At 50.6% G+C, this 10,600-nt stretch overlaps 1 protein-coding gene across 2 annotated transcripts in view; it reads left to right on the plus strand.

Moving 5' to 3' along the window:
• The window catches only part of Cnih3 (cornichon family AMPA receptor auxiliary protein 3), a 70,645-nt gene that overhangs the window by 57,445 nt on the left and 2,600 nt on the right, over positions 1 to 10,600 (plus strand). For both annotated transcript variants that reach the window (XM_055609356.1, XM_055609367.1), the window contains 2 exons: positions 3,812 to 3,924; positions 8,384 to 8,527. In XM_055609356.1, the coding sequence (XP_055465331.1) occupies positions 3,812 to 3,924; positions 8,384 to 8,527 (257 nt within the window). The remainder of the gene's footprint in view (positions 1 to 3,811; positions 3,925 to 8,383; positions 8,528 to 10,600) is intronic.

Raw genomic sequence — 10,600 nt, forward strand, 5'->3', positions numbered from 1 at the left:
GAGAGAGAGAGAGAGAGAGAGAGAGAGAGAGTGTAAGTGTATATATGTATGTGTGCATGTTTTTGCACGTGTTTGGGCAGGTGTGTGTGTGGTGTACACGTGCTCATGTATGAACGTTGAGAACTAAGATTGGTGGTGGAGATCACCTTTAATTATTCTTTTTTCTTAGTCATGAAGGCAGGGCCTTTCAGTCAAATCCAGAGGTTGCCAGTTATGGCTGGTCTTGTTGGCTAATTTGCTCTGGATATCCCCTGTCTCCACCTCTGAGGCTGGAATTACCTGGTGGGCCACCATGCCTACCTGATATTTATGTGGGTTTCTGGGGAATCCAAGCTCTATACCTCATGTGTGTGCGGCAAGTGCTATAACCACTGAGCCATCTCTGCAGCCCCTTTGGTTCCTAGCCCTATCTTCTATAACGCTGACCTTTGGTTTCCGTACATATTTAGGTATATTCTTATTTAACAGTGTTTGGTTCTGCTTTGATCATAAAGGCCTCAGCCATTCCTGAGTTGGCCTGTATTGTTGCCTTTTGTTTGTTAGGTTTTGATTTTTTGAGTCCAGATCTCACCATGTAGCCTGTTCCCTTAGTCTGGGATCATAGGTGTGCGCAGACAACCCTGGCTTGAACTGTCATCTTTTCAGCAACCCCATGATGGCTCTAGAGGGACCACTCTTACTATTTTTAACTACAGAAAGCAGGACTGTGGCCTGCATGAATGTTTTCTCTTTATAATCCATTCAATGAATCACAGGGATTGGTGCCATTCAATGACTACGTTACAGGAAACAGTATCTATCAGCGCTGAGAGCTGACACTGGCCATGGATGGTCAGAGTTCCAATCAACCTTTCTAAGCTTTCTGTGGTCAATCCAAGGGCGGGCGTCTTTCAATAGCCGCTATTCTCCCTGAGCTGGGAGGGAGCAGCCCAGCTGGCTGCCCACCAGGATGAATAAGCATCGTGCCCGCCTGGTAGCCTTTCACCTGGTGCTCAGTGTCACGCTGGCCTCAATGGCTTAGTCCACAAAGGTCTGGAAGGATGTTTGGGGGAGGATGAAGAGGAAAGAAGGACACAGCTTTGCTTTTCTCATTGATCTCTCACTCTGGGGCTCTGACTGTCTTAGACAAGATGGATCAAAGGGTGTCATAGCGAGAAGCAACGCAGGACTCTCAGTAGCTCAGAACAACAGAAGTTAGGCCTCACTCTACCCGTAACAGGTTGCCTGGGGGCCTCTCTTCCTACCTACGGTGTCAGGATGATGGACTACACCCATTGTTATAGCTATCCTTTGCAATGCCAGAGGGAACAAAATGGGGCTTTGGGCCATTTGTCATTGGCTGATCCATGTTCCAGGGTTCTCATGCGGTTTCCATTCACGGCCCATGGGGCACCTCCCTGCTGCTGGGATCTGGGACATGATGTCTCGTGTTCCAAAGGCCAAGTAGTGGATGGTGCAGGGGGGGGGCATGGTACAGGCCAGCGCACATGGCCTGGGTAAGCTCCATGTGTTCTGGGAGGAAGAAGGTCCCTACATGGTCCACATCGGTGTGACAAGGGACGCCTGGAGAAAGAGGAGGGATAGTAAGTACAATACAAGGGCATTGCTGCCACTTGGAGTCTCCCGGGGTTCAGGGACAAGCCTGCTCAGTGTTTTAGATACTCAGAGGCAGTTGGAAGATCCAAGCAGAACAGCAGGAGGATTTGTTAGCTTTTTTTTTTCTCACCCCTAAAAGGCGAGCTTGCCTCTGTTAACTGTCTTCCTCCAGACATGGAAGGGTGACAGAGCTTCCCTGCTAATCCAGTCACAGCTTCCATTATCAGCCAAGCCCCGGTATGATTGATAGAGGGACATGAATCCTGAACTGCCATCATTCGGAGGTCTGTCACTGCCACCGGAGACAGGAATGGAGCTGTAATGGATGACTCAGGCCCGGAGTAGCTGTCTCTAAACATGTTAATTACTTGGCATAAGTGCTGGGAAGTTATGGTTACAAAATGTAGAGATGTACATGGCAGAGCGGAGCTGGCACGCTAGTTTGGAGAATATGGGCGTTCTCTAAGCATGGGCGATAGCCGGGTGATGCCCTGCCTGGGTACAGATGAAGCTGGCAAGCACAATCTTGAGGTCCTCTAAGGAGAAATGATCGGACATGTCCCCCCCTGCCACGTGGTTGAGATTCATAGGCGCAGGCAGTGCCTGCTCTATCAGCTGAAGTCACGACCCTGGAGGGATGACGCTGAGTCCAAGCTCTCTGAGTAACTTAAGGCTAATGTGGTTCCCTCTCCATCAGACGCTGAGAACAAAGATACACCCCCCACCCCAGTTACGAAATGCATTTCTCATATGCTTGCCTGTACATGCATTTATGTTTAATGTGAACATGTCCTCATCTTCTGCAGGGGCCAACTGGTCAGGTAGCTCATCTGCCTACAGGGAAAGAATAAAGTCACATTCTATAGCCAAGTGGATCAGTCTGAAGCAGTTGTTTCCACCCACAGGAGTCTATGGCTGTGACCGCAGACTGCATCTCATGGCAATGGAGCCTTGCCACAGACTTATGTGATTGGTCAGAACAGCACATTTGGTCATATGTGCTGAGTAACACACAAAGCAGATTGCAAAAGGAGACTGGATAGGACCAGTCTGGACTGAGTCCGATTATGGAGTGTTTTATTACAGTCACGTGTGTCAAGCAGTGGGAGAGAAGCACGCAGATAGGCTGGATAGATAGGCTGTGGGATGGTCTCTAAGGGTGGGTCGGAAGGCGTGTGACGGCAGCGTTGGTGAGACAGCCCAGCGGGTACAGACATCTGCCGCCAAGTCTGAACCAGACTTCTAGCCCTGCAACCCACATGGTGGAAAGAGGGAACTGCTTCCCACCAATTGTCTTCTGGCCTCCACATGTGTACCATGGCACACACGTATGTACGTTCATGTGCATAGACACACCCACAGGCACACACAAACAAATTTTTTTTTAACTTCAGGACTACAGTCAGTGAATTAAAACTTCAGTATTTCTTTCTTGTGTAAGTTTATATAAGAAATCAGGTATGTGGGGAAGAGGTACAGGAGAGGGTGGGCAGAGAGTCCTTTAGAAACAAATTTGAGATGGCTCTTGAAGGACAGAACTTGTTGGAAGCCGAGAGCATTTATGGGCTGAGTAAGATACAGAGGCATACATACACGTGTGTGTGTGTGTGTGTGTGTGTGTGTGTGTGTGTGTGTGTGTATTCTGCCTATACCAGTGTGTTTGCATTTCTGTTTTCATTTATGCCACGTATAACCACCCCAAGAATGTCCACCTGCCAGCTGGCCACTCTTCCGTTGCCTCTCCTACCCCTGCCCCCTGCCTTGAGTCTGAGTTCACCTCTCCCTTCACATGGAGGCCACAGCTGTCGTCACCATTGCTGCTTGGCTTTTCTCTCAGGTTCTTCCTGATCTGCCTGTCATCAGCCGGTGCCTTTCTGCTCTCCCGACCCTCCTGTGTTAGGAACAAACACACCTATTATTAGGGGAGGGCACAGAGGAGCCAGCAACCCAGAGCAAAACAGGTGGAGGGTGACAGAAAACACTATTGGTTTCTCCAGGCAGTCCAGATGCTGGGTAACCGCGTCCCTTTTTCCCGGGCAAGTACAGAGGGACTGTGTCTACTTGGGATCGGGTCTAAAACCCGGAGCATTTCCCCTAAGTGTCTCGTTCACAGGGATGCCACCATGCTGCAGGGAGGGCCTCTGACTGGGGGCAGTGAATGGGCGGAGCATTTCCTCCCTCTAACCAGGCCTGCCTGTCTCTGCTTCCTCTCCAGCTGGTGCTGCCAGAGTACTCTATTCACAGCCTCTTCTGCATCATGTTCCTGTGTGCTCAGGAGTGGCTCACCCTGGGGCTGAACGTTCCCCTGCTTTTCTATCACTTCTGGAGGTAGGTCTGTCTGGGGCGGCCCACCCTCCTTCATGTCTGCACCCGAGACAGTGTGCCCAGATAGATCGGCCACTGGGTGCCTCCTTGCACTCCTTTATAAAGAAGCTTTGTTCTAGGTACAATCCTGTTGTTGTGATTGAGTACTCTGACCAATAGCAATTTAGGGAAGGAACAGGCTTTTTTTTTTTTTTTTTTTTAAATCTCACAGGTTACAACTGCGTGTCAGAAACTCTAGAGAAGAGTGTCTTTGGCTGGCTGGCTGGCAGACTCATGCTTAGTTAGGTTTCTCACATACCTCAGGACCACGGGACCAGGGAATGCTGCCATCTACTTACAATGGGCTGGGCTCTCCTACATCAGTTAGCAGTCAAGACAGTCCCTCGTAGACATGCCTGTAGGTCAATATGATCTACGTAGTTCCTCGGTTGAGGCTCTCCCGTAGGAGGACAAAGGTTGTACCAAGCTGACAAACAAAGATACCTAGAATGAGCATGCCCTCCAGAGTTGGGAGTGAGTCCCTCTTGGCTCTGTAGCTCAACCCCAATCCTGTAGGTTAGTGTGAAAAGCAGACTACGACATTATTCACTGTAGCCAAAAACATGAAAACAACACTGATGCCTACTAGATGATGAGTGGATAAAGGAAAATGTGGTACATCCACACAGTGGGTCATTAGTTGGAAATTTAAGACACAAAATACTTGAATGTGCTACAGTGTGGATGGGTCACAGAGAAAATACAAGTTAAAGATACCACACCCAATGGTCACATATTACATGATTCTACTGATATGAAATTTCCAGAGTAGTCAAATCTATAGAGACAAAAATAAACTAGTAGTTTCCAAAGGATAAGGGAAAATAGAAAATGACTGCCAGTGGGTACAGGCTTTCTCTGCCTCTGTCTTTCTTTCTTGAGGGTAAAGGTAATGGAAATGCTCTAAAGTTAGGCAGGAGTCATAGATGTACAGCTCTGTACATCTTGCTGAATTGTGTGTATACTTTACAGGGGCAAACTGTATGGTGTGTAAATTGCTTATTTTTTTTAAAAAGCATACACCGATTGTGCTGGATTTTATGGGCATTTATGATGTTAAGACCCTCTGCTCATATAAGACTGTGCTTTGGATCTCAGTTTTTCTGTAGGATGGATATGGAGCAAAAGTGGGAAATACCAGAGAAGTAAAGATTGTAATTGTGTGGATTACTTGCCTTCCTTGAACACTTTAATCGTAGCAGTCTGGACCACCGAGACAGTTGGTCCAGTGTTGCCGCTTTCGAATGAAATACAGCCTTAGAGAGCATTAGCACTAGCAAACATATGGAGCACACGCTACTCGCCAGGCATCGAGGGGAATTCCTAGATGAGAACATGTATGAATCTTTAACAGACATATGATGACCATGTGTAGGAACATAGAGAAAAAAAACCCTTACGTTAGTCTGCAGAAAAGTCCAGAAAAGCATGTGCAAAGGCCCAGAAGGGAGAGGACACTTGGCATGTTTGGGGGTGGGGCGGTTTTTTTTTTTTTTAACCTTTGGGGGCTCTTGGAGGATGCAGTTGACAAGCAGCTGACAGTTTCACACAAGGGTCCAAGAAGACCTGATAGGGTGCTTGGGGCCTGTAGGGACTGGAGAGCCACGGGAAGTTCTGGGGAGGAAAGTGCCGTTACTTGATCTGACCTTTAGAACGTGATTGATCCCGGCAGAAGTGTGAAGGATGGGCCAGAAGGAGATGCATTGAAATAAAAATCTAATTAGGAACAAGAGAGAACTCCAGGTGAAGAAAGAACAGAGATGAGGAGCTGACAGGAAGCTGTCGTGGCCAGTGAAAGCTGGCACGGCGAGAGAACAGAATTGGCGGTAAACTGAACAGGCTTAGGCCAGCGGTTGGGTGAAGGTGAGGGAGAGGGAGCCTCTGAGCCAGACAGCTGTGAGGGTGATGGTCACCTCACCTGTGAGACCTCTGCGCCCTCTCCACCTCACTCGCAGCCCTGGGCCAGATCTCCGCCTCACAAAAGAAGTTTCTCCCGAGAGTCCTGAAGTCATGGTCTGTCGCTGAAGCCTATCAGAATGTGGTCAGTGGCTGCGGAGGAGGTGTGGTGGTGAGCGTGTGTTTACTGAGTGCACACAGCCTTGGCTTTTGTCTCCAGCCCCACAGAAATAAAGAAAATACAATCCGCTTGTGGAAGTCGGCTTTGTGTTCTAATCTCAGAGCTAGCACTTGTCCCAAGTGAGGAAAAGGAGAGCCGGCCACTGTCCTCACACCCGGAATGTGTGTGGATGGAGGTGGGGAGCAGCCATGGTCTCATTGCCTGTGAAGACCTTGTTTTGATTCTTGGATCCCTGATGGCCTAGCCTGCTTCTCTTTAGGAAGTTATCAGAACACAAAAGACAGACGGAATGAAGACAGAGGAGTCTTTAAACACCTAGACTCCTCTTCCTCTCTTCTCATTTTCTCGGTCTGCTCCATATCCCATGTGTATTTATGTATGTGTGCACGTGTGTAGAGTTTATATGACAACTTCCGGTGTAGTTCCTTAGGTGCCTTCTACCTTTTGGAGCAACGTCTCGTAATGGCCTGAAACTCACTTAGCTAGGCAAGGCTGGCTGGTCTGTGAGCCGCAGGGAGCCACATGTCTCAACATCTCCAGTGCTGAACACAGCCTCACACCCCTTTGCCCAGCATCATAGCACAAGTTTCAGGGGTTGGTCCCTCACTTGTAGTGCTTTACAGACTGACCGGATACCCCTGGCCCACCTGCCTCCTTCCGGTCAGGTTGGCGCCATCATCTCTCACAGAGAAGTCCCCTCTCCCTCCCTCTCACTTTGCTTCAGTGTAACTAGCCCGGCTGCCATGTTCTAGCGGCTGTTCTGGGAAGCTGTTTGCTGATGACATCACCATACATCAGCCTCATGCTTTGGGCAGTTTTATTCCCCATTTTACAGCTGAACCCAGGATGAGTTGATGACTGGCACAAGGAAGGGCAATCTGGGAAGCTGCAAGCAAAAGAGCCTGGCTTAGTGTTTTCCTGCAAGCCGTTCATTTGGCCACCCTGTTCCTCTGCCACACCCCTGCCCCTTAATGAGGTCACCTGGGAACAAAGCCACAGTGACAGCAAATATTTTGAAATGGGCTCTCGGGAAGAAAACAGGTGAGTGGCCCAAGGGCTATGAGCTGGCAGCTGTCATCGAATCTGGCGTCTGATGTCCGCTTTGCATAGTTGTCAGTGACAGGCAGCGCCAATGCAGTTCTCTGAAGGGGACCGAGGAGGTGACCGAGGTGCCCACTCTGCAAGCGTGTGCCGTCATGGTGGTCTTCAGGGCAGGCCTATGCCTGGTGCTTCTTCAGGGTGGAGAACCGCTAGTGTGCCAGGCCTGACAGGGGCGGCAGCCTGCATTCCTGCCTCCCGGGATCCTTCCCTGCAGTGACTAAAGAGCAGCACTGGGCCATTCCAGCTGTGCTGGGCTCCCGGGCTCCATGGGGAGCTACGCCCTGCAGATGTTGGTGGGGCATGAACTAAGGGAAGGGCTGCAGATGCTTGCAAGGGCCCCAGTTGTCACGTGAGCCCTCTGGCCTTGGGCAGCAGCTGTACAGTTGATGTGACTGTGGACTTTAATGAGGACTCCTCCACCTACAATTTTCTTCCCAGCTTCCCCAAAGATGGCCAACATTCTTTTTGCTGTTCTGGGCCCCGCTACAAACAAACAAACAAAACCGGCAAAACAATTCATACTCTTAAAAATGACCCCATAATGCTCCTTCCATGGCATTTAGGAGTTTAGATGAAGTCTAAGAAGTGGGCAATAGCCCAAGGCGCTTGGTATTTGAGGCAGAATACAGACACTGAGAAGGTGTTGGTACAACTTTCTACACACCCAAAGGGAGCTCATGGTGCCTCCCAGGGGATTCCAGGCTGTCAGAATCAACCTCAAGCAGGAAGAAACTTTTTGGGCTCATAGTTCAAGGGTATGCACCCCACCATAGTGGCTGGGGCTGGGGCTGGGGCTGGGGCTGGGCCAGCAGGAGCTGCAGTGTTATTTGTTACACCTTGGTAGACTGAAGCAGAGAGCTGGGACAAGAAGTGGGGCCATGCTATAACTTCCCCTACTTCCTCCAGGGAGGCCCCGTCTCCTAAAGCTTCAATAACCTCCCCAAACAGGCCTATTAGCTCGGTACCAAGTATACTCACACATGAACCTATGGGAGAGATTTCCCACTCAAACCGTAATCCTGGGTGATAGATTTTCTTCTGCCAGAATGCCCTTCTATGACACCAAGGATCTGTTCAGGGACTTAAACACCCCCTGGAAGGTTGTGGCTGAGTTGCAGTGGTTGGAATCTGACATTAGCAGGAGGCACAGATCTTCAGGGAAAAGCACATTGCTAGGGGTCCTGGCCTGGCGATGTGGAGAGCCCTGAGCGCCTGAGACACCCCTTCATGTCCTCTTTCCTGCAGGTATTTCCACTGTCCAGCAGACAGTTCAGAACTAGCCTATGACCCGCCTGTTGTCATGAACGCCGACACCTTGAGCTACTGTCAGAAGGAGGCCTGGTGTAAGCTGGCCTTCTATCTCCTCTCCTTCTTCTACTATCTGTACTGGTGAGTCCTGCCCTCTTCCTGGCTTTGGCTTCAACAGCAAATGGAAGGGGATGTAAGGCTGGCCTTGGAGAGGTAGCTTTTGGGGAGGTGGCCGATGACAGGGGAACATGGCCAATGGAATCTGACCCTAGTTGTCTGACCCTGACTCAGGAGCAAGGGTTTCTGGGAAGGGAAGATCCCTTTGTCCACATTCTTAGCAACTCGGGGAAATGTCTAATAACGTTTCTTAGGAGGCAGCTGGGGGATCGTCACGGGCTTCCTCCTAGCAGGGCTTCCTGCCCCTCAGAGCTCAGCAACACAGCTCATCAGGGTGTCAGGTAGACGAGGGGCCAGCCTCGTTACCTCTTGCCCTCAGCCTGTTTGTGAAGACTTTTGGGTACCATAATAGTGGCCTTTATCCCCCACAGTGGCAGTGACACCCCACAGAGTGGCACATTGGGTCATTAAGTGCTTATGCTGCGGTTCTTCCACGTTTCATAACACCGTTGTAACTGAGCAAATCCTGCCGAGTTTGCAGCTCCGCTTCCGGGCCCCTCTCTGCACCCCGTCACTTGAATGCCCTGGCTCAGCAGAGCACTGTGAGCTATCATCTAGTGGTCTGTACTCCGGAGGCCGCTTGCTCTGGAAATGTCTCCTGCTCCCTTTTTGTACTCATTTCTGGGGCCTTTTCCTGATCACCTTGCTATCCCGTCCCCACCTTTGCAGGGTCACGAACGTTCCCAAACACCCCAGCGCCGTCTCTGCAGAGGCAGAGGAGGCTTGGGGTGCTAACTTCACAGCCATCCCTGGGTCCTCTTGGGTGTAACAGGCTGGGAAGTGGCTACGTTGCCCGACATTCAAAAAGAAACTCCACATGCATTGCTGAACTTACGAGATAAGTTCTGTCCTTACCCACGTATTTAGAACAAGGAACCTGAGTCTGTGAAGGTAGAAACATTTCACAAGGTCACAGCTAATGGTCACACCAGCCATTGTGCAAAGACCCAGCTTCAAACTGCATTCATAACCAACCCCTAGACAAGTCTTCATCCACGTGAAACAGGTGGCTGACTGCAGCGCAGTTGGCTGGTGGCTCTCAGGCCGTTGAGTATAGGTCTACTGTCCAGACTCCTACACGTTACACAAGCACCACACGACTCTGCTGCATGTGTCTGACTTGGGACCTGGCACTCTGGAAGGTTGGCTTGGTCCTGCTTCTCCCCTTGAGAGGGTGGGGAGGTGTGGCTTCATGGTTCACCTCAGCTGTGAGGAGTGGAGAGGAGGGTCACAAAGTTGTTCTAGTGCTTTCTCCGTGGAGTCCAGGGTTACTCCAACCACAGAGTTTTGGCCTCCATGAAGGGTCCGGGTGCTTCCTGCTCCAAGCTGTAGAAGCCCTCAGGCTCCTGGAGCCTTCTCAGAGAAGCTCACCCTTGTCCTTTTGACTGAAGGCTTTAGCAGCTCCAGCTGGCTGCTATCCCTGGAGGCTGCAGAGTAGAAAAAGCTTGTCTGAAGGCGGAGGCCACTCCCTGGTGTGAACTCGGCCTCACTTTCTCCACGAGGCTACAGGCCACCGGCACTGATAGGCTGAGGGACCTGTCCCCAGATAGCAGTGCCCCTTTATAAAACCAGCCGAGCACGACGAGGCGTTTCCTGGCTCCTAGCCTATTAGCCTGGGATCTGCTTTAGTATGGGAAACTGAAACAGGACCCTTTGGGTTTGAACTGTTGGAGCCAAAGGCAGCAACACTGCTCTCCGCTGGGCTGTAAAACAAGAGGGACACCCCAGACAACGTTGGAGGCTCCCGCCCTTAGCTGGGAATGGTCACTCTCCAACTAAGGCCCCGTAGTCCATCGAGACTTCTGTCTTCTAGTCTCCACTGCGGTTTGCCTGGGCATTCACAGCACGCTCGTGGCTTTGTCTTCAAACCACAGGTGTACGCGGCAGCCCTCTGCCCTCCCGCAGCCCACACACCATCTCACTGTGCGGACATGCTTCACGGAACCCAACATCAGTGTGCTCTCGTGTCTCCAGGAAGACCCTGTTACTTACACACACACACACACACACACACACACACACACACACACACACACA

Source organism: Psammomys obesus, unplaced genomic scaffold, assembly GCF_907164565.1.
Source record: "Psammomys obesus unplaced genomic scaffold, mPsaObe1.curated_primary_1811, whole genome shotgun sequence".
In the NCBI taxonomy this organism is placed as follows: Eukaryota; Metazoa; Chordata; class Mammalia; order Rodentia; family Muridae; genus Psammomys; species Psammomys obesus.